This window comes from Cryptotermes secundus, unplaced genomic scaffold, assembly GCF_002891405.2.
Source record: "Cryptotermes secundus unplaced genomic scaffold, Csec_1.0 scaffold63, whole genome shotgun sequence".
In the NCBI taxonomy this organism is placed as follows: domain Eukaryota; kingdom Metazoa; phylum Arthropoda; class Insecta; order Blattodea; family Kalotermitidae; genus Cryptotermes; species Cryptotermes secundus.
Genome location: NW_019725836.1, coordinates 324,236 through 350,903, shown reverse-complemented (window position 1 = coordinate 350,903; position 26,668 = coordinate 324,236). Strand labels below are relative to the sequence as shown.

Below are 26,668 nucleotides of genomic sequence, written 5' to 3'. Positions count from 1 at the left end.
CTAACAGTTCCTTTCAGACTATGTCCGAGGCTTGCGGTATGTATTGCTGTTTCTATAGATCTATTCCACAGGAAACTGGTTCCTTCTCAGTTTTTCCCATGTTCTTCCTTTTGTGCAACATCTTTCCTAACTTGTTGATCCCCATTATAATCTTGGCATTTCTCATGAATGTTTTAGTTTAATTTAAAGTTTGATGGCTTCGTTGGAATTCCATCTTCATTTATTCTTAAAATACATCCATACCATCTTATTCTATTATTAATTTATCTTTGAATGTATTTTTTTTATTGCTAGTGGGGTGGGACTAAGTCCCTTGTACTACAGCCACTTCTGGCCTATTGTTCCAGCCCCAGAAGATAGGTTAGGGTGATTGTGGAGTAATTGGTGGAATGAAGATTGGCAGGGGAAACTGAAGTACTCGGAAAAAACCTGCCCCAGCACCACTTTGTCCACCACAAATCCCACTTGACCAGACCCGGGATTGAATCTGGGCTGCCGTGGTTGGGAAGCTAGCGACTAACCGCTTGAGCTATGGTGCGGCCTTGAATGTATTTAACTTTAAATTTGTCTGAATCTTTTAGTTTCTTATTCCTTCCTGATTTTCTCTTCTATAATTCATACAGTTGAGGTCCAGAAACAGAGAAAAGTGGTAAACAGGAGCGTAGAAGTGCAAAATAGAAATGAATTCATGTGAGGCTTGAGGTTCCCACAGTGATGAATATGATGAGATGTGATGCAGAATAGTCTGGCAGAAGGGATCCAACGTTTGCAAGGAATATACTGCCTGCACCTTCAGGATAGAAGATGAAGGCAGCAGGTTCTTCAAAATGTTGGTACCCTTCTACCAGTCTACACGGCGTCACATCTCAGAAGAAAACAATGTTCACATTCATGCGTCTCTTTTTTTTTTATTATTTATAACAGAATTCGACTTTACAGGTTCATAATTTCTAAGGATACATTTCCATATGATAAGGTAATGAGGTAAAGCTATCCCTATAACAGGCCACGGAGAGGCCCATAGGGCTGTGAGACGTTGAGGCACCCACATTTTCTAGACAATCGGCTCACAGGTGACAGTGAGGTTGTCAGTCTTATGCGCTGGCTTCACCTTTACCCCCAGGAAGATTGCTGGTTCTCATTTCTGTTAGAGGCTGAGTCAACCTCAGGGCCATAGTGTGGCTGGAATGATTGGGTCAATTGAACAAAATATCCAATGATCTCATCAGAAATCGAACCTGTGACCTTCCAGCTTGCATAATACAGGCATGTCCAACATCAAACAGGTTGTGATCGACTTTTTAGTGTCAAAACTGCCAGTGATCTACAACCCCCTCCTATCGTTGTACCTCACTTTAAGCAAAAATATTGGTAAAAATAACACAACACATGATGTTTGTTGCAAAAGCAACATACACTGAAAGTACAGACTACTTTGACATGTATTTTCCCTTCAAAATCTGAATATAATCATATTATATTACAAGTTAATTTACATGCTTTTCACGTATAATTTCCTTATAGGCCTATGAGACCGACCAAAAATCATCCTGCGATCGACGCGTTGACCATGCATGATATAATATATACAAAAGATGCTGGCTCAGTTGCCAGTAAACTAAACTAACTCCATGGGGCTGAGCCCTTCTTGAGAAGCTGCCAGTTTTGCAGCTACTCAAGAACCTCCCAACATTTTATGGAACCCAAAGGTTCATTAGCATGTTCACAAGATCCCTCCATCAGTCCCTATCCTGAGCCAGATCAATGCAGTCCATTCCACCCCATCCTCTCTCTTCAAGATTCATTTTAATATTACACACCAACCTATGTCTTGGTCTTCCTAGTGGTCTCTTTCCTTCTGGCTTTCCCACCAATATTCTATATGCATTCCTCTTATCCCTGTTCATACCACACATCCCGCCCATCTCATCCTCCTTGACGTGAGCATTCTAATTGTACTTGCCAAAGAGCACAAGTTATGTAGCTGCTAACCATTCAGTGCTACACACTCTAATTATAGATGCCATAAAATAACACAGAGCAAAAGCCTCAAAACTTATGAATAAATTTTCTGTATAAAATATGTGTTCAAGTCACATGTTCAAACTCATAGGTTGCCCTTTAGTCACACTCTAATCCACCAAATTTGTTATACACCATCACTCATTTCTTTTTATCATACAAATTCTGATTCTGCTGCAATCCATTGCACAAATATTCCACTTAGAAGGGAAGCATATTGACAGATGACTTGTGCATAAACTGACACAAAATTGAAGTGCATTTGTGAGTCACTTGCTCAGTAGTTGGTGATGTCAGCCAACCATCACATCATCTTAACATTATCTCATGAAAGTACAAGTTATTTGAGATATACAGGTCATTTCTCTTTGTTACAGTACACTGGCCAAACTCCCCCTTCTGACCTCAGAAAACATGTAAAGTGCCATTTGTTTTGTATCAGTTAGAAGTTGAAACGAGGTACTTTTCATACAAAGTGTGTTTCATTGAATTGTCTTTGTTTGAAGCTTACTGTAGTTTGCAATGAAGAACACAACAAACCCTTCATGACTAGAATTTATCATGTGATGTACTTAATGGCTGGATAATTAAAAGCTTTAATAAAAAACCTGACATGAAATTTTATACTAAAAATTATCAGTAAAAAATGGAATGTACTGCTTGTGCATATACATACATGTAGAGAGCCTGATCTGCATTGTATAAGCTTACATCTTGTAAGGGCACAAACCTACAGAAGAGACTTTGTTTCTGTGTTCAGCTGTCATCAGGACCACTGACTATTTGGAAACTTCCAGACTGTGGCAAGTCTGCAATAAACTGTCGACTGCTCAGTTGTAATGGCAGTTCTGCATCACTATCACCATTTCTGTTGCTGCTATCATCCAACGTGCTGGTATCCTCAAATGAACTATCTGTTTCAAAACAACATGGAAATGTTAGTCCCAGAATACACTAACAACTCTACCAAAACATGGTTAATTATTTCTCTGGTTACTCAGTGTGTACATTAACTTCACAACTGAATTGTTCTCATCGTTCATTATCATGGTACAGTCAATTACTATACATGTTTTTGATATTAGTTTAAATTCATTGTCCTGACATGTTTCAACAGTTACAGTGTTATCCTCAAGGGTGCATACTTAGTAATACAGAAGAAAGCAGCTTAAGGCTGTGTTCCATTTTTCACTTTTGGAGCCAACTATACTGGAACCATGGAAAGAAGTCCAGTGGATGGTGGAGGTGGGAGTGCTCAATGCTTCCGCCAGTATTCCTCTGGCATATGTCAGCCAACCCAAAGCTTCTCACTACCAACATTTCTATGTACTGGAGAGGGAAGCAGAACAGCCTGAGGGTCAGTCTGTAGGATATTTACCCTGCCTTTTGGTGTACAGTGTGTAGCAGTAAAACTTTAGCAGATGAGAAATAAACAAATGTATGGTTTCCACTTTTCTGTTGTCCTTTCTCCTGACTGAAAACCAGGATGCCTTGGTATAGTGACTGGCTACAGGCTGGATTACTGGAGAATTGGGGTTCAATTTCTGGCAGGGGAAAGAGATTGTTCTCCTCTTAACAGTGTCCAGACCAAATATGGGGTGATAGAGGCAAAGTGGCTAGAAATAAACCTGACCACTCAATTCTGTCTAGTTCTGTTAAGAATGGGTACAGCCATACCTTCACTCACCCATACATCCTAAGGCTATAGTGCTTAATTAAGCATAGGGGCAACTTTACTACTGCGAAGACTGTTCTAAGCTACCATATCATGCTAATGAAAATGGACAAAGATAGTGAGTTTGCAGCATGTTTGAAATGAAATGTTACACTTTGTCTGTGGGGATGTCACACTGTACAGTATGGTAGAAAATTTCCAGTGTTTTAAAGGAACCTACTACCACCATCTTCACAGTAGAAGTACCTCCATGAATTTTCATGTACACTGCCATGAAAACCTATTTTATCACTTTATAAGAATTATTTTAAAATCAGTATGTAAAGTCTGTGTTCATGTATATGGTTAACTGTGGACTGTAATAATTACATAGGGTGGTGATGTTTATTTAGGCTGTAAGACCCAGCCTGAGGTGGCTGGACAGTGTCTCAAAGATCTGAGAAGCTTTGGAGTATGAGGTAGAAAAACAAATGCGCTGGACAGGAACCTATGGAGGAGGCCAAGACCCACACAGGGTTATAGTGCCAGTAAAGATGAAAAAGATATTCTTTTCAATCAAGCTTATCATGAATTCTGACAATGTGGTCATGCAAAATTGAAAAAATATAAAAGTCTGTGTATATTAAATACAACTACTGTGTTCCTGGATATTATCAATCGTCCTGTTTTTGTTTAAAATGCACAACATTTCGGAGACTGAACTATGTCTCTGCCTTCAAGTGGAACCTACTCAGTTGGGCCCAATCGATAGAACTAGTCTCTATCTGTGGTTTGTGCTTTGCTTGTGTTGGTGCTGGTGTCCAGAGATAGGTACCAGCTCTATCGATTTGGCCCAACTGAAGACAGATATGAAATTTAGTCTCTGAAATGTCATCTTAATGTTCAGAAACACAATAATTGTACAAAATTTACGAGCATAAAAGTTCAAAAATCAGAGAACAAAAATTATGTACCACCAAGGAAATGTTTGAACTTCCCATTCATAATTAGACTGAAGACTTAAAAAACGCAGAATTAAATCTAATTTCTTCTTCATACTTCTGATGCAAAAGTCATTTCAGTACAAACCAAGTACGCATTGTGTGTTCTGTCATCTAATACCAGTATGCAGTGTTATGATATGTGTGTGTGCACAGGCTGACTGCAAGATTTCACAATTTATAGACATTACAAATTCCCAGAAAAAAAGTGCTTTACATGTCACAACATAAGATTTCTTTTCATGATGTCAGTATAAACATTTCATACAGTGGCATACCATCAGGTTCTCTGAGCATGAAGGCCTCCCTCCTCTTGGTCTCAAGTTCTGCTTCAATTTCACCTCTCACACTACTATACAAAAATTCTTTTTCATCTCCATGTGGTCGATGTAAGTGCCACCATGACAACAAACATACTAGCACAATGAAGAACAAATTTGATGTTATCCCGACAGCAGCAGAAAGCATCGGCCAATGAAACATGAAGTAGCGTAATCCAGTGAAATGGGCATGGACATAGAGTGTAGCAGAATAAAATTCCACATGTCGAGATTGGATTTCCACATAGATGTCTGTCACTGGATGATTCTACAATACAAATTACAGAATACCAGACTCAGATATTTAGTTTATGAGGTGCCATCAATCATTTTATGGTATGGCTGCACTGTAATACTGTCAGAGTTCAACAATGGTGCCATCACTGGACTCACTGCATCAAGTTGGAAGGGAGCTACTTTGAAGGAGAGAGTATACCATTCAAGATAAGTACAGTAAAGAAAGAAAACAAAAAATAATTGTTCACACCATGCATTTTATCCAGTAATGTGATAATGTTCAACTTTTTGGGAGCCCTTAGAGTGCCCTTTTTTGAACTGCAATAGCAGCAAGACATTCATTCCCAAAATTATACAGTGACATCAGAAAACAAATGTATCTTGAAGCGTCTAAGCACTAAAATTCTGTGTCTTTTAGGTACTTTGCTGTATTCAAACAAAGCTTTTAGTATCAACTGTGTGACAGGTGCTAACTGTAGCTAAATTATTTTCTAGGTTGCATCATCACCAGACAGCGAGACAGACTCTAACATTATCATTAGAAAGTTACTAGATTCTGATTTTAACATACAGTGGCACACAAAATCACAAAACTGAAGAAGGTATAACATACTCTCAAAGATGTTTCAGACAAATAATAAAAATGAAGATGACTGTGTTAAAACAAATTTAATCAAGAACTACATATGCAGCAAAATAAGTGCAAATAATATGAGTAAAAACTGAAGTCTATTAGTCTGAGCTATATAAATGATAATTATTATTACCTGATCTTCCTCGAAATCTGCAAAAAGTTCTAAAACAATATTCTGCTTTTCTTCTTTATTGCCAAACACCATCATAGGTGAGAAGATAAGTGTATTCAGTGTGTGCAGAAGGTAACTACGATAATGTAACATGGTTGAACGGCAAGAGTTGTCAACCAATCCACCTTCTTTATCGTGCAGCTGAATACACACCATAAACATTCCTGCCAATAAAGGAACTTGACTTACATGCCTTAAAGTAATGGGGCTTGAATTGCTACTGAAATTTACATTGTATTTTCTTTTTAGCCATTACCAAGATTCTGATTTGCTGGAGATTCTGGCATTTCCAGATCTAAATACATTTTGTATTGCTGCCCAACCATAAGCAGCTGCTGCTTCTTCGTCAAACGGACGTGAGCAGATGGGTTACTGCAAATGCCTTTGCTGTCCTCACATGACCTATGTGACAACAAACATGTGAACTGAAAACGACTGAAAGCAAATCTGACTACCACTGGCATATGTCAGTCTCAGTGCCATTTATTTTTACATTTGGGATTTAAGTATTAGGTATGTATGAAGTACTTACATAAATTGTAGATGGACAGGTCGAACATGTGAAATTGGAGGCATGTAAGTGTAATAAAATGCTACATAAAGAAATATTGAAACCCATATGACAACAGCTGCTACCAATGCAACAACACCAACTTTGAGCACTAATTCTCTTAGCTCATCAATAGTTCTTTCTCTGTAATCATTAATTGCTTGGCCAAGAAAACGAAATGATGGCATTTTATGCACAAATTGTCACCGATAACGTTTTTCTCATCTATAACACCTTTATAAACGTACGGCTGCGTCGTTATTATTACTACTAACAATCTTATTAAATTAAGAATGAGCCCCTCTGACCTTACAACTAACTGATACACGCGCTAACATCTGTAGTCGCAATGACTAGCATATTTGCTTTTACTGGAGAATAACCACATGCGACAAGTGGAGATCGTTATCAATCGTTATACTCTCCGTTCAATTCTGGATATAATTTATAACGCTGCACACAAAACTGTGATGGACAAGTTACAGTGTTGCCTAATCATCCAAAGTTAACCTAGAATTGCAATTATATTTGCAAAACATGCTACCGTGAACTTAACGGTACTAATTACATAGACAACACAGATAACACGAGAATCAAGATGAGTTGTGTGGAGAAGTCTTCATTCATAACATCCATATAATGTATGCGTATTTGACAAACCTATATCGTTACGATGGCTACGATGGCTACCATCGCTATCGATCGCTACATCATACGCCGATGGTGTCTCTTCATGCTCTTCATCGCTCTTCATGTCTGCCAACATGTTAGCTTCCGTGAATTGAGAAAGTGGTAATCATCATATCAAGTTTTTAAGTCATAGTGTAGTTTTGCCGGAATGTGTTACGCATTATCTTAAAGTGCGTTGTAGACGTTGTAGACTGAATGAGATAATTCAGTTGTAAAACAGTTATGGCGATAAATTTAGATATAAGGGTGAAGAAGGCTAACAAAGTGTATCATGAAGGGGTATGTAGATTTTCAAATTATTAAGTGCTTGTTTGGGTCCAACGCACTTGCTTAATTAATGAAATTGAAAATGTGATTAGAGTTCATAATAATTTAAGAATTTCGTAAGGTATTATGAACAAAATACTTCGTCAGCTCTTGCGAAATGAGTTGACGGAAAAACTATCAAGTGGGATGTAAAATGTCCAATCACTGCAGTTGCATGAATTTAAGGATATACAATAGTTGAAGTCATAATGATCGTTTTTCTGCTGTTTTTAGAGTTTTAAATTCAGAATTAGTCACTTTGCTTTTGTACCCAGGTAGTAGTTTGATGAAGTAGGCTGAAACCCACCCCTCCCATATCCTAGAAATTCATTATTATGGTTTTAATTTATTGTATGTGACCTGCATAATTGATGCAGTATTGTGCATTCCTTTTATATGTATATGTTGCAGTCACCATCATTAGTCAGTTTTTATTTTTTAAGTAAACAAGTATGCATATGAGAACATGGTTTATGTGTGTACACTTTTCAACTAGTGATTTCCACGAAATGTGAATATTATGTTGTTACATGCAAACCTCATAATTTTGGTTTCCAACTGAGTAAGAAAACACTGCAGCGGTGTGAAATTTGTATTTAAATTTCAGTGTGACAGTTTAATAAGTAATTAGAGCCAAGAATATGAAATGTTTTATGGAAATAGATTACAAACATTCTTGCAAATTTTGTATGATATGCTGTTGACAAGTAAGTAATTACATCGCAGAACTGACTGACTGTCTGATATATATGAGTTCAGGTTACCCCAGCAGCAGTATACAGTGAAGGGTATGGCAGCCTTGTCTGATGTTGCAGACACTGTCACCATCATCCGGGGTGGGTGCATTTGTGTTGAGTTAGTTATGGACAGCCAGAAATGTGTTGACCTCCAATCTCGGAAGGGGAGGGGGTGTTTGGTGGGTTCGAACAACTTGTTGACATGAAATAAAATGGTATATTATGAAATGTTAGGGGCTTGGACATTGGGTAGATTCTTTGTCATCCATAGGATGTGGACTTGGTTCAGATTTTAAGAACTGTTATTTTAATGTCTGTTATCCATATTTACTGGTCACTACATTCTGGAAGTTGAGTTTGTTTCCAGGTGAAGAGGACGTAGCACAAGCTTTCTCTGTTGGAACCTTCAGTACAGTTAATCTCAGGACATTATCTTTGTTGGTTTTCTTATCCTGAGGATGGAACAGAACCAGTTACTGAAATGTAATGGTGGTTGTAATAATAATATAACAACAACAGTAATTAAATGGGACATGTCAGCTGCTGGTCTATGCTGATGATGATTACAGGGTGCTGAGGAGAATATTTTGACTGAAGATGGATGAAGTGACAGGAGGTTGCAGAAAACTGCACAGTGAGGAGCTCCATAGCTTCTACTCTTTGACAAATATAATAAGAATGATCAAGTCAAGAAGGATGAGATGTGCAGGGCATGTAGCACAAATGGGGCAGACGAGGAATTCATATAGGGTATTGGTGGGAATGCCAGATAGCAAGAAACCACTGGGAAGACCACAGTGTAGGTGGGTGCATAATATTAAAATAGATCTTAGAGAAATAGGATGGGGTGGTATGGATTGGATTGCTCTGGCTGAGAATAGGGACCAGTGGAGGGCCCTTGTGAACCTTTGAGTTCCATAAAATGTTGGGAAGTTCTTGAGTAGCTGCACAACTGGCTGCTTCTCAAGAAAGGCTCAGCTCCATGAAGTTAGTTGTTAGTTAATGGTTGCAATAATGTTTTCTGATAAACGAAGTTCAAATAGTTTTGAACAGTATGTCATAAGTTTAGTTGACTGTGTTGTCTTATGATATTGCCCATTACTGGGTTCCTGTAAACATGCTAATGAACCTTTGAGTCGCATAAAAACTGGGATATTGCTTGGGCAGTCAAGTGACTGTCGTTATTGCGTTGTGTTTGTAACAACATTGGAACACTGCAGTTGAAAGTGTGGGATGCTGATTGATCAGTGCGGATCATCACCAGAAGTCGGTCCGTTGAATAATATTGCAGAGCTCTGCTTTCTGCGTGCTTCATGCTGGTTTCCTACATCACCTGTTCTTTGACCCTGAAGTTGGAGGCAACATGTTCCTCTGAAATGTCAGTTGAGTTTGGACAGACTGCATGACATTATATCCCAGAAGGTAGAACTGTTTCTGTATGTATGTATGGGTGTCTTGCTAACGCATGAATGGTTGGCCTGATTTTCCTCATCTTCAGTATTCAAGAGGTATCCATCTTAGGTTGATGCCTAGTGAATATGAACTTCCTAGATCTAGAAGTGGGGGGGTCCTTCATATGGCCCCCAAAATACAAAATAAGGATTATCTTGAAAACAGATCTAATAATGATGAAATTTTAGCAGTTTATGGAGACGATGGCCCTAAATAGAACTGCATAGATGGTATTTTTGGGAAAATGCTAGTACACACTGTGGCACTAGTTGATTTTGTCAAAACAAGCTGTAACCAGTCAGATGGATTTCATTCTTGTTCAGTATTTAGTAACCAACAATGATCTGCCTNTGGGTTATATCGGCATACTTTAACATAAGGAACACCCTCCCGAAGTTTGGTCCATTCCTCCTGGGACACCCTGTATGTGAGAAAGCGTGTGCAATGTCATTGCATCAANTGTCAGCAGTTGATTGTGTTTCCAAGGCAATGTAGGATTACTTATATGTGAGAAAGCGTGTGCAATGTCATTGCATCAGTTTCTTCTTTTGGTATTTATTGATCCAGACAGTATCTTGGGCTATATAGCATTGAAAAATCAGATGTACTTTACATGGTTGTTGTCCATACATTCATATATATTTACATTTGTTTCAGGAGAAAATAACCGGCGTAATTTTGGTACATTCTGGCTCTGATGTAAAGCATGATGGTATCTCTTTGACCATGGAGGGCACTGTTAACTTACAGTTAAGTGCCAAAAATGTAGGAATATTTGAAGCTTTCTACAACTCAGTTAAGGTATGTTCTGATATGTTGTAGGTGATTTTAAGTTACTAAACCTGTTCACAGATGGACCTGAATGACAACTCGCTGGTCCCATTTGGACAGATTCTGCACGTGGAACATCAGCATTTAGCATTGCCGTACTGTTCCTCTTTGCTACTGAGTGCCTCTTCTGGTGTTCAGTTCATGGCCAACTGCTGGTATCAGTGTGATCATCTGCGACCAGCCATATCTGTTATCATGTGACAAATGGGTTTCATTTGAATAATTCTCACATGTTACATGTCTTTGTAAGTTATTCATTTCAGCATTCACTGTCATTGGCAGACTTCATTCTTGGGACAAAATGTTGCAGTGGAGTGGATAGTACTCCTGCTTCATGTCCAGAAGGTCCAACATTCAGATCTTAATACATGTGACCCCTTCAGTGGATAGTAGTATCATTCATTATCTTGTGATATCTATATAAATAAATCTGGAGACCACTTAACCTGACTGAGATTTGTCATGGATTTCCTCAGTTTCTCCAGGTGAATGCTGGGATAGTATGAAAAATGAAGCCATGACCGCTTCGCTGCATTTCTTTTCAGTTCATTATTCACAGTGATTTTATCATTTGTTTGTGTGGAGGCACTGATGTTTCATTAAATGAATATTTATTGTTGGAAATTATGGCATTTGCCATGCTTATTACATGTTCACACAGTATGTCACATGCTTGAAAATGATGATATTTTGTTTTCTTGGTGTTTTTTAATGTGTTAATTTGAGAGTGATGTCTGTATCTTAATATGTATGAGATTCTTTTTCCATTGGGTACATCCTGTTGTGTTTATTATACATAACTCTTTATTGGAATCCGTTGCAACACAATGAGTCGGTAGAGGTCAGTATTGCCGTAGCTACGTATTTCGAATTTTAAAGCCATCATCAGGCAAATACATAGTTATTACACTCACAAATTATTGAACTGCTTTTCAATATGATGGTACAGTAGTGCTGGATACTTGACAACTGTTACACTATAATAACAAAAAGTATAAAAATACAGTAAAATTATAAAATTATTGTAAAAATGAAAGTTATACAACAGACTTCATAATATGAAATATTAGATGAATAGTTTTTAACCATATTTTAATTGTATAACTTTCATTTTCATAATAAGTTATTTATTTTTTATTTATTTTTATTTATTTTATTTATTTATTTTTATTGGATACAATGTATATCAGCATTTGCCAGCCGGTGGTACAGATATTTTTAGGGGTACATGAGAGAAGTCTTAGGTTAGGGGCACACCTGAAAAGATCATTTGAAAATTATAGGCATTTTGGGGTACTTCAGAAACATTTTTAAGGGGCTACTTTATAAAAAAAAAGAGAAACCCTGCCATATATTAATATTTTTATCTTTCAGCCAATTCAGCTTGTATCATGTACATTGGACGTGGCCTCACCTGGTAAGATTCCAGCTGGGAAGACAGAAATACCATTTGAGTTTCCGTTGACTCCCAGGCCAAATAGGACGTTATATGAAACTTACCATGGAGTGTTTGTCAATATTCAATATCTCTTGCGCTGTGAGATGAAAAGAAATTTCTTGGCAAAGGATCTTCTCAAAGTAGCAGAGTTTATTGTGGAATACAAGGTAGGCATGTAGTACATATGTGAATATACATAATATGGTGTGAGACTCAGTCTCCCATATTAAGGTAAGACCCTAAATTGAGGGAGCTGAGAAAAGGCGAGGGGTAACAGGAGGTTGGAGACGATTGCAATATGATGAGTTTCATAAAGGTAAAGCTGTCCATATGCTAATTAAGTTAATCACTACCCCATGAAGACTTTACGGGTGAGTGGAGGCACTAGGCCCTGTTGCCTTTACCCCCAGGAAAAGACCACCCAGTACACATTGGATATGAGACAGGGTGGGCTCCATAGTTGCTCTGGACATTGTGGAGAAGAGAGAAAAGTGTCTTGCTCCTTCTGGGGAAGGAACCCCAGCCATCCAGGTTGTAACTTGTTGCTATACTGATTGAGCTGTCCCTACTCCTCGGTGAGCTTCATAATTTTCATTCTTTACCACATATTGTTAGAATCATCAAATAGAGGGGGATGATATGGAAAGGGCATGTATACGTACAACATTTCGTGATTTTCCTTCTGTAAGGACTGAAAGCCATGTCTGTTAGTCAAATTAGTCTCCTCTAGCAGGGGTGCTGTCAGAAAATTGCTTGCCAACTTATGCATTAGCCATTTGCATGTGATTTTGTGGAATGCCCTGCAGCATTCAGTATATATTGTTTAAACAAATCCTTTTAGTGTTTGTTACATTTCCTTCTTCCTTCAGTTCCGAATTTCTTGAAAACAAAATGCAGACTTCTTTTTGCAGAATGTAACATAACAGCATATAGTCAATTCAGAACTTTACTGTAGCTATCAGGTTGATTTGGAATTAGGCATGTGAAATTTGGTATGGAGATGCCTGCACACTGCACACGAAATTTATTCATTATGTCCATGCTTACAGACATGATGGTGCATAGTGTCATTTACATCATTTGATGCAGAACCTGCAGTCTCCCCTTTCATCTCACAGTCCTGCCAGCAGTTTCCGAACTATCTTATTCTGGGTCATCCCATACATCTCTTTCCTTTATATATTTATTCTGATTGCTTTCTCAGTACCCTTGTTCTGTCCAGTCTTTTTACATGTCAAAACTCATAATTGTTTCTCTTCTAGCTATGTTAACAGATTCTCAATTCCAACTTCCTTTTTGAAAGTTTAATTTTCAATTCTGTTAGAAATGAGCACCAGGGATCTTCCTGGGGAAAAGGATGGCCAGCCAACACACAAGGCTAAACCTCACTGCCATCTGTAAGCCGATTGTCTATAAAAAATGTGGGAACCTCAACATCTCACGAGCCTACGGGCCTCCATGGCCTGTTACAAGGATAGCTTTACTTTTTTTTCTCTCTCTCTCCCCCCTTGGCAGAAATTTTGTATCCAGTTTTTTGGATTGGCTGTTGCTGTTGTTACTGTTCCATGAAACCATTTTGAATTTAATTTGTTTCTTCTGGCTTTGTATTGGTCACCTTGTCTTTCACATAGCCACTTGTTAAAGAGGTGACCCGGCATCTTTTTGTTAGCAGTGTGCAGTGCCCCTTTCACACATCCTGCTGGAATTCCCACATTATGCCTGAGGATGCCAGACATCCATCTTTATGTTGAGTTGTGGGACATCTGAGGAGCTGATCACCAAAGCATGCATAATGTTGTGAAGTTCCTTCATGGTGTAAGGGTGGACAGAGCTTTTTAATTGACTCTGTTTTATTCTTCTGCTGGAGTAACTTTCCCCTTGTTACTATTTTAAATATGCATCAGCCTGCATGCATCTTGTTTCTGTTTCCACTTGCTCCCAGATTGAAGTTATTGCGTTGACTTTATTTTATTGTGCTATTTCAGAAATATTATTTTTCTTTATTTCATTTTTAAGGTTTTTCTGCCCCATATGCAGCCTCTTATTATCAGCTTTTAATGGCACATGTATCTTCATTTGCCTTTATACCTATACGTACTATAGTCAGAATGTTGTACAGTTCATTTTGTTTACTTTCACACAGGTGCAAGTAGCCATAGCTGCTGAGTCACCTTTCATCCCACTTGCTCGCCATTTTCTTCCTTCAGCACTGAAACAATTCCAAGTTTTAGTTCATCAGTCACTTATGTTGGAGTTAAAATGATTATATTATTTTACAGGCTTCGTCATATGAGAAGGCTGTACCACACCCAGTTAACTTTTCCATCACCCCAGAATCTCTGCATAATGTCAAAGATAAAGGTCGTATTCCACGGTTCCTGGTGACAGGTCACTTGGACTCAACAATGTGTTGCGTCACCAAACCATTCACTGGAGAGGTATGAGTTCTCATGGTTATACATTAAATATTTATTGATTCTAATTTTCCAAGTGCAATTCACCCCTGCATTATGGACGTTGGGTACAGAATTTCACATTTGCAAATTCACAGTTGCAGATATTCGAGGTAAATGTTAAAATTTTTACTTTTAAACAAAACTTAACCTCTGTCTGTCTCGCAGGTAAACTCTGATGCAGGCATTTACTGCAAGTTCTTGGTTGTCTCTACCACAATTATACCATCACTGTTTTTCTTAGAGCATAAACTTACATTATTAATATAGAAAGAATTATTATAACTGTAAGATGTCAGATTCTAACCGTGCTGAATTTTAACTTCACAAGGGAGTTCGCCATACTAATATGCACTGTTCTATTTTGTACCACCACTGCAGCTATGTGTGTATGGGTGCGCTGTCTGCAGCATCTTAAAAATATCTTCACCACTGCTGTCTGTTGGGAGATATAGAAATTATATGAATTGCAACATATATGTTTTTATTTTGAAGAAAAAAAATATATATATTAATTTGAAAAAAAAAATTGCCTAGGCAGTGTCCATCTGGCCCCCTGTCACACAGCCATATAAACATCATATTCTATCATAGCTGTCACCCTGCGATTTTTTAATATTGTGACATGTTGCGCTATGGATGAAGGCCCCCCCCCCCGCCAACCGTGACGCGCCGAGTGGAGCCGAAGTTAGCTGCGTCCCAGCATACTGGTTGCTATGCAACGGGAGTCAACAGCGGTGACGTAACACGGGACGCTGCAGTTGCTAAGTAGCGGTAAACAACTCCCAACAGTAGTTACTATAGTTACTAGCAACAGTGTTGCTAGGCTATCAGCTACCACGGCGGCAGACAACAGTGGTGCCGATTACGTGGCTGTTTTCTGTGCTGTCCAGAATGAGGCTAAATAAGGAGCAGCGAAGATTATTCACAGTTTTAGTTCTCAAGCTGTGAGTTAAGAGTCAGCCGGGCAGTCAACCAGCATTTGCAGTGTAGTATTTATGATACTGCCAAAGGCAGTAATTGTGGATCTGTAAATTGTGTGATTGTAAGAGCGAATGTGCAATAAATTCGCTATATCCAATAAGGCGTGAAGTTATTTGTCACGTTATACACCCAACACGTGACAATATATCACTTAACTCTAAGAGTATGGTATTAATACACTGTACATTTACGCCTGTTTTTCTTTTCCTTTTCCTTTATTTTTAGGAATTTTGTTTACGAAGTAATGGTTGCCTTTGCACAAATCTTTTTCCCTCTAGCCTTAAGAGCTCTATGACTGACTTTGGGTATTCTTTTTTGCCGTTCTCAGACAAGACGTCCATCATTGTTGCCCATTGGTCCTCGTACAGTTTACAGCCCCAGAAGCTATGTTCCTCCATTTGCAGCCCATCACAACATTCACATTCAGCTATGGACACAAAGTTAAATCTGTTTAGGCTTGCTTTCAGACTGGTGTGGCCTGCTCCCGTACCGCCACATATTACCCAGGGCATGATTCATCCCGCCATCTCTTTATTACTTCATCCAAGAATTGAAATACGTAGGCAGGAAATGTTTATTTCTTTCAATTGACAGTGGTATACTTGTTAGTCAGCAAACAAGGTTGCTTGCTTTAGTTCAAGACATGTTTCAGACCAACTAGTATGAAAATGGTCAAAGTACAGGGATGCTTGTACTGTTACTAATTTGTCTATGAAAATTTAAGTCTCTTCAACAGTTTATGGAATGTGGGAGATTTTGAACTGTGTGTATGAGCCACACTGTAATTTAAATACCACTTCAGCAGTTATGTATGGCTGATGTAAAAACCAACTTTAGGGGTTACAACTGTGATCTTTTGGGATATAAAGCCCTATAGTCTAGTCAATGGTCACCAATGTTTCTTTTCCTGTCCTGAAGATGGAAGCAGCAATTAATTCCAAATATTAGTAACCATTTCCCCCTCAGCCTCTAAATGTTTTAATTCTATTTATTTTGTTCTGGCTTCCTATAATTCAAATTCCGTTTTGCTCATGTTCAGGTTTTGACTTGTTTGTTTGACCTCTCATTCCATCTGTTGCATAAGGTGTTACAGACAGGGTCAGCAAATGCTGAAATCTGCTTCATAAATGTAAATTGTTTCTTCTTTATAACGTTTGTTTCCTTAGATCAGTATTAAAGTTTTAAAGTATAGGATTAATTTAAATAATGTTTAAAAATGAGGTCTGTACCTTGCAGATAATATGCTGAATCCACATTACATGTACTGACTGATTATCACATTCACGCCCATAAGCACATATTTGCAGTGTTTTTATGGTGACTGGTATCACCAAGAATACATAAATTCACAAAGGTTATATTCACTTTTCTCAGTTTTCCAACAAGTTCCAAGTGACTTCTTTGCTATATCATGGTCTTCTGTGATATTGTCACATATATTAGTGACTATAGATGGGGTTTGGATGGGTGAATAGATCTATTGGCCACTTACAGGTTGTAACTACAAATAATTATTACACCAAAATTCTTTATTGGAATCCATCATAACACAACAATGAAACGGTCAAGTTTCAACGTCACCTTACCTACATGTTTTGACTTTTAAAGCCATCATCAGGCAAATACAAGATTACTGCATTCACACACTATTGATCTGCATTTCATTGTGACAGTAGAGCTGGATACTTGACAACTATGTTACACTATAAGTATCCAGCTCTACTGTCATACTCAAATGCAGTTCAATAGCGTGTGAGTGTAAAAACCATGTGTTTGCCTGATGATGGCTTTAAAAGCCAAAGCATGTAGCTAAGGTGATGTTGACCTTGACCGATTCGTTGTTGTGTTATGGCAGATTCCAGTAAAGAATTTTATATAATAACACTACAGGATGCACCCAATGAAATTTATTACAGTATTGCTGATTTGCAAACTACAAATCACTCCACACTCTGCTTTCACCAGTTTTTACTTGGTAACCACTCTCCACAATGGCTACTCCTCTGTATTGTTTTCACTAGATGTTTCCAATCTTAGTAATGGAGATCCTTTAGTGTCCATTGTCTGCTGGTTAACACTCCACAACTGAACTCTCAACTGCACTGTAGCAGCAGTTGTCTTCAAGATAACTCATTGATGCGGACAAACGCAGAAAGTAGCCTCTGTTGTTGACAAGGCATATTTACTTCACTGTTGCATAGCAACAGAAGCTACCATATTGCTGCTTGTGTATTCGTTGTCGCGGGTATATGTTTACCAAGTCGTTGCCTGGAAATGACCTATTCTGACTTCACTATTCCGGCTTTCGGGCGTCATGTCACAATATTATACTGATATCTGATTAAGATATTTCTGACCATACTGTACTGTAGTCAGAAAGTTTTACCCCTTTTTTTATATTTGGCACACTCATCACCTCAGAAAAGTTTGATATTGTGAATGGCTTAATGCTCTCGTAACATCAGACTTTTTTTATATTGAAGTGTCTGTTGCATATTCGGTCATACAACAACTTGTGGGGCACAATGCCTGTTATATAGTAGTTTATGGTTTCACAAAATTATTGTTCACAAGACCTTTTTGCTCTTTTTGAGTTTAGTGTTTTATGTACATATATTGTACTGATCAATGTTTGGTTTCGTTCTTGCAGTTGATTGTGGAGCACTGTGAAGTTCCTATAAAGTCTGTGGAACTGCAGTTGGTTCGTGTGGAAACTTGTGGCTGTGCTGAAGGCTATGCGAGAGATGGTAAACCAAAATGTGTCTCTTTATTTAATCTGTTTTATGTACACTATATGTACTGGATTAATCTTCCTGCTACAGAAGTTGCAGGATTCATTCTTAGTATACTAAGAGTCACAATGTCCCAGGTGGTGTTGTTGTGGGAAGGAAAGTGGCATGAAACTTACTTGCATCTCACCGAACAGGTTTTGCAGAGGTAACACTCTAGACTTGTACTTGTGAGGTGTGTAGGTTCAAATCCAGCTCAGAACACTGGCTTTCGTGAATGGGGTTTTTGTGGTTTTCCTCAGAACCTCCAGACAAGTATCACGATTACTTCCTTTCAGATCATTTCCAATTCATTGGTCATCTTACCTCCTGATGCTGTATAGTCTTGATAGTGAAAAGTGTCATTGAGTAACCCACAGAGATAAATAAAGAAATATTTGCATGTGAATTTGCACATACATGATCATATCACTGCCATCTGCTATACCAACCAATCTTCTATAAAAGCTGGATTTTGAATTTACATTCAAAACAAAACGGAAAGAGAAGAAATGCAAAACATGAAGATTATTTTCTTTTGGGATCAGTGCTATATAGATTGGTAGATGTGTACTGACATTTTGGGAGAACAAGTTGCCTCCTCCTCTTCCATCCCCCACTGTTCTCCTAACCTGAAAATGGAGGCAACTTTCTGCCTGAAACAGCGGTTAACATCTTTCGGACAATGTGATGCCACATCCCAGGATGCAGTGAACTTTGTAGTCACTGCTGTTAGGGCCTCAGTGCTCGCAGATTCAGTGTATGTTTCAACTGTTTCGAGCTTTGACAAGTTATACCTAACATTTCTCTGCATCTGAGCAAAGGCAAAGGTAAATTTGTCCCTGCGCTTAACTAATTAAGCACTATGCCATGAAGGCATATTACATTACATTGCATTGCATTCCACGGATCCAAAGTTAGTCAAAATGACTGTAGGGTGTGGAATATGTCATATGGATGTATAGATCCACATTTTCTTGACCTTGGCACTAAATGGGGGTGAGTGGCCAGCTTCATGCCCCGGCCACTTGAGGAATGTGTAAAATCGGAAAAGAAAAATAAAATTGGTTTTCTTTATACCATAACTTAGATCATTTAAGAAATACATGTCTGAACACTTAACACTCTAAATTTAGACACAAATATGGTTCTTGGTCTATTTTATGATGCTTTGTCAGCTGCTTCAGTTAGATGAGATGAATGGTAGGGATGAGAAAGTGTTCATAGTCTTTTTTTTTTATTATTATTATTTTTCATTTCATGCATCCTATTGTGTTATTATATACAACTCTTTATTCAGTTCATCACAACACAACAATACAGTGTTCAAGGCAAAATAAGCTTTGCTAATTGTCGTGTTGTGATGGTCTTAATAAAGAGTTGTTCATGGTCTGTTTGCCTTCACAGACTGACAAATACGGTGTGTACCTAGTTACATGATTTCTTTAACGATGCAGTAATGGTCTTTTGTTTTTCTTTTCTCTAGAACTCTCAGTCTGTATAATTCATTTTGAATTTGTTGCACATTACAGTAATATTGTTCAAGAATGTTGTGTTATATTCTGCATCTTTGTCCTCCTCTTCTTAATCAGATCCTGATCTGACATCTGGTTGACACATCAGACTCGACAGATCTCAAGAGCACTGGCATGTTGGGTAGTCCTCAGATGCACACCGAGAGGTTGTGAACTGTGCCAGTCTTCCACTTCATCTTCAGTGAGTTTCACTGCGCTGTTATCATCACTGGCGACATGATCAATCGAGAGGCCACACTTCACAAAACAGTTCTTGGTTATAGCGGGTGTTATCAGTCTCCTGGCTTCTGCCATTAAGTGCAATGCAGACAACGCAGCATCTTGGAGCAGTCCAGCATCTGTCAAGGCTGCAGTCTTCTGAATTACCTACTTCCTCTAATGGCACTTGATGGCATGCAAATACAGGTGTTCTACGACTTTAGGGCATAACTGGAGGAGGTGATTTCCTAGGCCTTTGTGATCAAAAAAGTTCATATAAACATGTGTCCGATTTTGGACGGTTACGCTTTTTCATTCCTGTGCACGCCCTCATGTGAACCGCCTCTATATCATCTGACGGGTCGCTATTTTTAGCCAGTTACAGACAGAGCGTTCTCGTTATCTTGACACTTGAGAGGTACCTAAGGCGTGGTGGGTTGGTATGTCTGGCCATATCTAGTGTGGCGGCTACTGGCGTTCAGAACAGTTCTCATCTCAGTAAGTCTGTTACGTTCACGATGCCATTTACATTTTCATTTGAGGAGTATGCAGATATGATTTATGTGTATGGGTTTTGTGACAGTAACTCAGTTCTTGCCGTAGCTGAATATCAGCAACAGTTTCCGAATCGTAGAATACCAAACCAGAGAGTGTTCACTGGAGTTTACCAGGCATTGTGAGATACCGGTAGACTTCCCGGTGTTCGTATTGCAAGCAAGTGTGGTGTTAATGAAGGCGCCAACAAAGAAGGCATTGTTAGTATGGTACACCGCAGACTACATACGAGTACGTAAAGAATTGCCAGCCAGGCCTCCAGACTTAAGCCCACTGGATTATTGTGTGGGGATGGATGAAAGAACTGGTTTACAATGTGAAGGTGGCAACGCGAGATGCTTTGCTCGGTTGCATACTGGACGCTGCTGATCACATAAGAAACAGTCAGCTGAAGCTGCTATGTGCTACCCGCATGGTTCACAACAGAACAGCAGTCTGTGTTGCAGCTGGCAGTGGCATTTTCGAAAATCAGCTTTAAGCACCAATCAATTCAAAGTAAAGGTAATTTCACGAAGTTAACTTTACATTCATACTTTAAATGTATCATGTATTATGCTGGTTTATTATTTTGTTCCATTTATTATCAGTAATCGTTACCTTCTCTTCTGAGTTTGAAATGGTCATGACTCCGTAACCATCCAAAATCGGCCACATGTTTATATGAACTTTTTTTATCACAAAGATGTAGGAAATCACATCCTGCAGTTATGCCCTAAAGTTATGAAACACACTGTATACAGGCTGTAGCTGGCTGGTACAGTTAGCTGGGACAAATACAGCTTTGTTGTTGCTGAGAAATCTGGTGTTCTCTGGTTGGGCAGCACACTGATCAAAGAAAAGCAAGATTTTGCAATTTTTAGCACCATCTTTTCTCTCTCGATGTGTGAGGTAATGATCAGATATTTTGGTGGTCATCCAAGAATATGTATGAGCTTCGTATTTAGTCTCCTGACACACCCTTGAAGCAACGTGGACTTCTGTTTACAAGAAGTGGCAGTTTATCACTAGCATCAGTGTCACATGCACGGGGTACAGTAACCCACTGTTTAGATATTATACCACCGTGGCAAACATCTGAGAGAGTGAAGATTTTGCCCGGTTTGAGGCTGAAAAATGGGTGCTCTCATTGGCATTGTAGATGTTACATAGGTCATAACGTTCATTTTCTTGCAAGTCATAATTTTTCCAGTCTCCTGAAGTTTCTGGATCAGCGCTCCTGCTCTCACCTGATAAGAGTTCTGTAAACGTTGTTGCATCTCTTCTTAAATCTGTCGACCCAGCCATTGGAAGCCAAAAAGTTGACTATTCGTGGATGAGCAGTGAGGTGTAAGCCCTTGTCCTTGTGGTGTGTACAGTCTGTCTAAGCATTACATAGGCAACACACGACAGTATTTATTTTATCACTTGCTGAAAAATGTTTGCATTTTCCTTTATTAGTCATCTTTCACCCTCTTGCTGTAAAGTGTAGTGTAGTGACTATAGTGACTGGCTACAGGGTGGACGACCGAGGGGTCAGGAGTTTGATTCCTGGTAGGGTGAAGAATATTCTTTTCTCCACATCGACCAGATTGGCTCTGGGACCCACGCAGCCTCCTATCCAATGGGTATGGGTGGGCTCTCCCCGGGGGTTAAGCAGCAGGGACGTTATATTGACCACTTACCTCCAGCTACTGACAAGGTCAAGAAAATGTGGATTTATACATCCACTCCCCCTTACACCTTCAGGGTGTAATGCTTAATTAGTTAAGCATAGGGACAACTTTCTACAGAGTGAATTCACATAGGCACTGACAGACTGGGTGAGTGTCTGTTGAGCGTCTTGCTTATGAGGAAACACTCCTTGTGTCACAGTGGTCATATTTTGGAACAGACAAACTGCTGTCGTTGAGTTACACTCAGGTTCAGAGCTTGAGCTCCTTGAACTACAGCAGTCAAAAGAGTCCCCTCTTGTGCAGTAGGTCTTAGTTAAGTCACATTGTGCACAAGAATCATTTGCAGCTGTGTGTCAGCAAATTGGTTGTGTGTGTGTGTTTAGACAACCATTTGCAGCTGCTGACAGGGAAAGAAGTCTATTGCTTCAAATAGGAGATTCTGGTAACCAGGTAAATTTTTGTAGTCAGGACTGGGAAACTGAAGTGCAGATTCAAGGAAAACGTAAAGTTTAACGTTGTTGTGGGCATTTGGCTGAGTCCATGCAGAACATGCGTAAATTAGCAAGAAATGTAAAATCTGGGATCACAAAATCAAAATGTCACCATGTATTGAGACATGATGCCAAGAAATCAGATATTGGTGTCAGACGGGAGACATGGGGCATCCATTGCTATGGAGCAGCTCACTAAAGCGTTTTTTAACCAAAACAAATACACAATTATCAGACCATATTGAAGCTATATAAAATAAACCAGCAAGACAGAAAAATACGGTGATGAGTTCTGTTGGACCAAGAACTAAGAATGACTGTGCTGGTGAGGACCAGTGACAGAGAGCCATCAAGCATGAAAATCTGAAAACGTTAGGTTGAGTCCCTGTTATTGGAGACCATAACCCAGGAAATGAGTATGTGAAGATGAGGCAGACTGCAGAGTCTAGCTTGTGAGGGCTAGAAACTGTTTTAATAGTGTAATTCCATTATCAGTGTGAAACCCGTTTCTCGTCACTGACACCTGACATTATTAGTAGAAATAGCATTTAAACGTCCTTTAGGCTGTATAAAGTGTGATGAAGTTTTTCATAACTGATAACAGACATGAAACTAGAAATAAACCACTTCTGTGCTGCAAGTATACACGTAATTGTTGTGGCTGGCTGTGAATATTCATGAGTTAATGTGGCCACCAGATGTGTAGAAGTTGGAGACTTAAAGTCCCTTATTACCAGACGATAAAGATGAATTTGGGTAGCATACTCGGTATCGCGGCAGCCTATGGGCTGGACAACTAAGGGGTCGGAGTTCAAGTCCTAGTAGGGTCAAGAATTTTCTCCAAATCATCCAGACTGGCTCTGGGGTCCACCCAGCCTCGCATCCAGTGGGTACTGAGGGCTTTTTCCCCACAGGATGGTAGTAAAGAGGCCGGGTTGTGAAGCTGGCTACTCACCTCCAGCTAGTGCTGAGGTCAAGAAGATGCGTATCTATACATCCACTCCCCCATACGCCTTCACGGCATAGTGCTTAAATTCATTGAGCACAGGGACAACTTTTGCTGAAAGGTAAATGCTGTTCACTTATGGCTGTTCAATTTTTAAGAGCAAGGGTCCCCAAACTATGGCCCGTGGGCTGTAGTTTGGAGACCCCTGTTCAAGAGGAAGGAAGCATAATTTGTTAAAAAAAATGGTTTTATTCAGAATTTCCATAATGGTGAATTTATTGTCTGTGTCTTGAATCTCATTGTCATGCTTTATAATTTCCATAAGGGTGACATTCCATAACTTGGACATCTGTATTGTGGGGTCACACTGCATTAGCTTTTCGAAGATGCAGGATTTTATTAAATCTTGAAAACACTGACAGTTATGAGATAAGAGGTTCCATGGCCGTGAATATTAAGATCACGGTCAGCATGTCTTCTGTCCTGTAGACTCAGGCAGCAAGTTGACCTGAAACCTTGACACCTATCTGAGAAGACTGTCACTACTGTGAGAACCACATATTTCACAGTACTATACAAAGTAGGATTGCATCTACTGGCATCCTATGCCGAGAAGACTGTAATCTTAGTGATGATTATCTTGTCAGTGTGTTTTATATACACCGATATAATGAAGGGCAGTGTGTCACAAAAATCTGTTTCTGAAATGTACATTGGATAGTTATGAAAAGCAAATCAAGGCTACTGAAAGATGCTTCAGTTTAACCTTCTCACTGTTGGCTACTTCTGTAGTGTTGAGAGATATGCTGTATGGTAAAGTTGTCCCTGTGCTTAACTAATTAAGCACTACACCATGAAGGCGTATGGGTGAGTGGATGTATAGATCTACATTTTCTTGACCCCGGTACTAATTGGAGGTGAGTGGTCGGCTTCACGCCCCTGCCGCTTTAACCCTGGGGAAAGAGCTCCTGGTACCCATTGGGTACGACGCTGGGTGGGCCCTAGAGCCAGTCTGAAAGACATGGAGAAGAGAAAATTCTTGACCCTACCAGGATGCAAACTCCGACCCCTTGGTCATCCAGCCTATAGCCTGTCGCTATATGAACTACACTGTCCTGGCACCACTGCATTACAAGTAGATACTTATGTTGTCATCTGTGTCCTGAAAATTTAAAATGAGACTCGTGAACCTGTGTTCTCCCTGTTTCAGCCACAGAAATACAAAACATTCAAATTGGTGAAGGGAATGTGCCTTGTGGAATGGCTATTCCTATTTATATGATCTTCCCTCGGTTGTTCACCTGCCCGACTCTGTCTACAAGCAATTTTAAAGTAGGTAAGTAGAAATAAAGTGTTCGTTGCTAAGCAGTGGCCTGCACAGACTTGAATTAATGTCACAACTGAAGACGAGCATAAATGGAACATTAGAATGAATGCCATAAGTTAATGGAGTCAATATTACAGTGTAGCATCCATCTGCACAGCGTCTCAAGTGCAACACATCTGTCTGTAAAACTTGTTAATTGATAGCCGGAGCCACCATAACAGAAGCACAGCAGTTTTCTCAAGTATGATTTTAAACATCTGATGATGACCATACTGGTCAAAACATTTTTTTTTTTTCATATTTATTATACACAATCTGCAGAATATGCAATAACTGTATATGTTCAATAAGTACTCGCTCGTGATGTAATGTGCAAAACTTTAAAGTGAATAGCCTTTAATGCATGTGATGCAGTGGAACCAGTGACATTTGATGTTAACAGAGTCAATTTTCTGTGGAAGATCAGTAATTTTGGACGCTGTCTGGTGTGTTGGGGCTTTTGATGCGCATTGTTTTGGAATCCGAATGTGGATCCAGCATCAGGCGTAAGGGAGACAAGGTTCCTGCCCAAGTTACTCCAGGTAGAAATGGTTAGTCTCAGTTACTGGATGAGGATGATGATGCTGGCAGCGGCGGCGGCAACTACGATGATGACGATAATGGATAGTGTACAAAATAATAGTCATGTCCATTGTACCACTTCTGTGGAAACATTTGGGTTTACACAAAACCTAAACCTTTTAATCTACCTATTAATAGTTATTAATACTATTAATACTTTCAGAACACAAATCATAATGTGTGTTTGTATGTTATTTTCAGAATTTGAAGTAAACATTGTGGTCATATTTCAAGATGATCATCTCATCACAGAAAACTTTCCGGTTGTTCTCACACGCTACTGAGACACATAGTCAACAAGAAGCATATGTGATTACAGGAATGATTGAACTTTGGCCAATACGTCACTTGAAGCACTTGAGCTGAAATTAACAATGCCAAGAAGAGTTGTTGTGCCAAGATTAAGTTGAAACATTTCATTGATGTTTACAGTTCAGTACTTCAGCTGAATATACTATCTGTTCCAGCCCCCTCCCCCTTTTTTTAGGGTGGTGGGACTAAGGCCCTTGTACTGCGGCCACTTCTGGCCTATTGTACTAGCCTCTGATGATAGGTGAAGGTGATCGTGGAGCAGTTGGTGGAATGGAGATTAGCAGGGGAAACCGAAATACTCAGAGAAAACCTGCCCCAGCGCCACTTTGTCCACCACAAATTCCATTTGACCAGACCCAGGATTGAACCCGGGCCGCCGCGCTGGGAAGCCAGCAACTAACCGCTTGAGCTATGGTGCGGCCCCTGTTCCAGCCCTTGGAAGCATTTGATTTCTCCGCTGTACTGTACTGTGCTTCATTTGATGCAGTTGTTCAGCAAACTGCTCTCCTCAAGAGGAGCATCATCTGGGTCCAGTTGTTTACTCGCTCAACAAAAATCATTATAGCACTTGCTGAATTAGCAGTGTTAAGTGACTAGCATGGGGTTTGTATTGGTGATTTGATTTATTGCACACTTACACCTCAGAATTACAAGTAACTATAATGTTGCACAAATCACAATAACCTACACTAACTAGTTTTCTGAGCTTGTTACAGCCTCCACTGGTCACTGCCTGATTACAGCCCTCTAACAGGGGTTATTTCTCATGCCCTTATGGTTCA

At 39.3% G+C, this 26,668-nt stretch overlaps 2 protein-coding genes across 4 annotated transcripts; one reads left to right on the top strand and one right to left on the bottom strand.

Moving 5' to 3' along the window:
* Window positions 1-1,905: 1,905 nt before the first annotated feature.
* Window positions 1,906-7,226, bottom strand: LOC111863500 (seipin). Its single transcript, XM_023849850.2, has 5 exons — window positions 6,573-7,226; window positions 6,297-6,442; window positions 6,002-6,204; window positions 4,956-5,265; window positions 1,906-2,936 (listed from the first exon to the last, which is right to left on the bottom strand). Exons 1-5 carry the CDS (start codon window positions 6,776-6,778, stop codon window positions 2,779-2,781), a joined length of 1,023 nt encoding a protein of 340 aa, XP_023705618.1. The 5' UTR covers window positions 6,779-7,226; the 3' UTR covers window positions 1,906-2,778.
* Window positions 7,227-7,285: 59 nt separating this feature from the next.
* On the top strand, window positions 7,286-26,129 carry LOC111863501 (vacuolar protein sorting-associated protein 26C). 3 transcript variants are annotated; one of them, XM_023849854.2, is made up of 7 exons: window positions 7,286-7,382; window positions 10,433-10,576; window positions 11,981-12,211; window positions 14,324-14,482; window positions 18,132-18,228; window positions 24,837-24,962; window positions 25,776-26,129. In XM_023849854.2, the coding sequence occupies exons 2-7, from the start codon at window positions 10,502-10,504 to the stop codon at window positions 25,856-25,858; spliced, it is 771 nt and encodes a 256-aa protein (XP_023705622.1). In that variant the 5' UTR covers window positions 7,286-7,382; window positions 10,433-10,501; the 3' UTR covers window positions 25,859-26,129. The 3 variants fall into 3 exon arrangements, with proteins under 3 accessions (XP_023705622.1, XP_023705619.1, XP_023705620.1); XM_023849851.2 differs by having other exon boundaries at window positions 7,320-7,559; XM_023849852.2 differs by lacking the exon at window positions 7,286-7,382 and adding an exon at window positions 9,085-9,126.
* Window positions 26,130-26,668: the final 539 nt, after the last annotated feature.

Coding starts and splice junctions, on each gene's coding strand:
- LOC111863500 (XM_023849850.2), bottom strand. CDS start 6,778: ATGCCATCATTTCGTTTTCTTGGCCAAGCAATTAATGATTACAGAGAA. Junction 6,205..6,296: donor TCCAGCAAATCAGAATCTTG/GTAATGGCTAAA, acceptor CTTTATTGGCAG/GAATGTTTATGGTGTGTATT. Junction 5,266..6,001: donor CAGATTTCGAGGAAGATCAG/GTAATAATAATT, acceptor TTTGTATTGTAG/AATCATCCAGTGACAGACAT.
- LOC111863501 (XM_023849851.2), top strand. CDS start 7,503: ATGGCGATAAATTTAGATATAAGGGTGAAGAAGGCTAACAAAGTGTAT. Junction 14,483..18,131: donor CCAAACCATTCACTGGAGAG/GTATGAGTTCTC, acceptor TCGTTCTTGCAG/TTGATTGTGGAGCACTGTGA. Junction 18,229..24,836: donor TGAAGGCTATGCGAGAGATG/GTAAACCAAAAT, acceptor TCCCTGTTTCAG/CCACAGAAATACAAAACATT.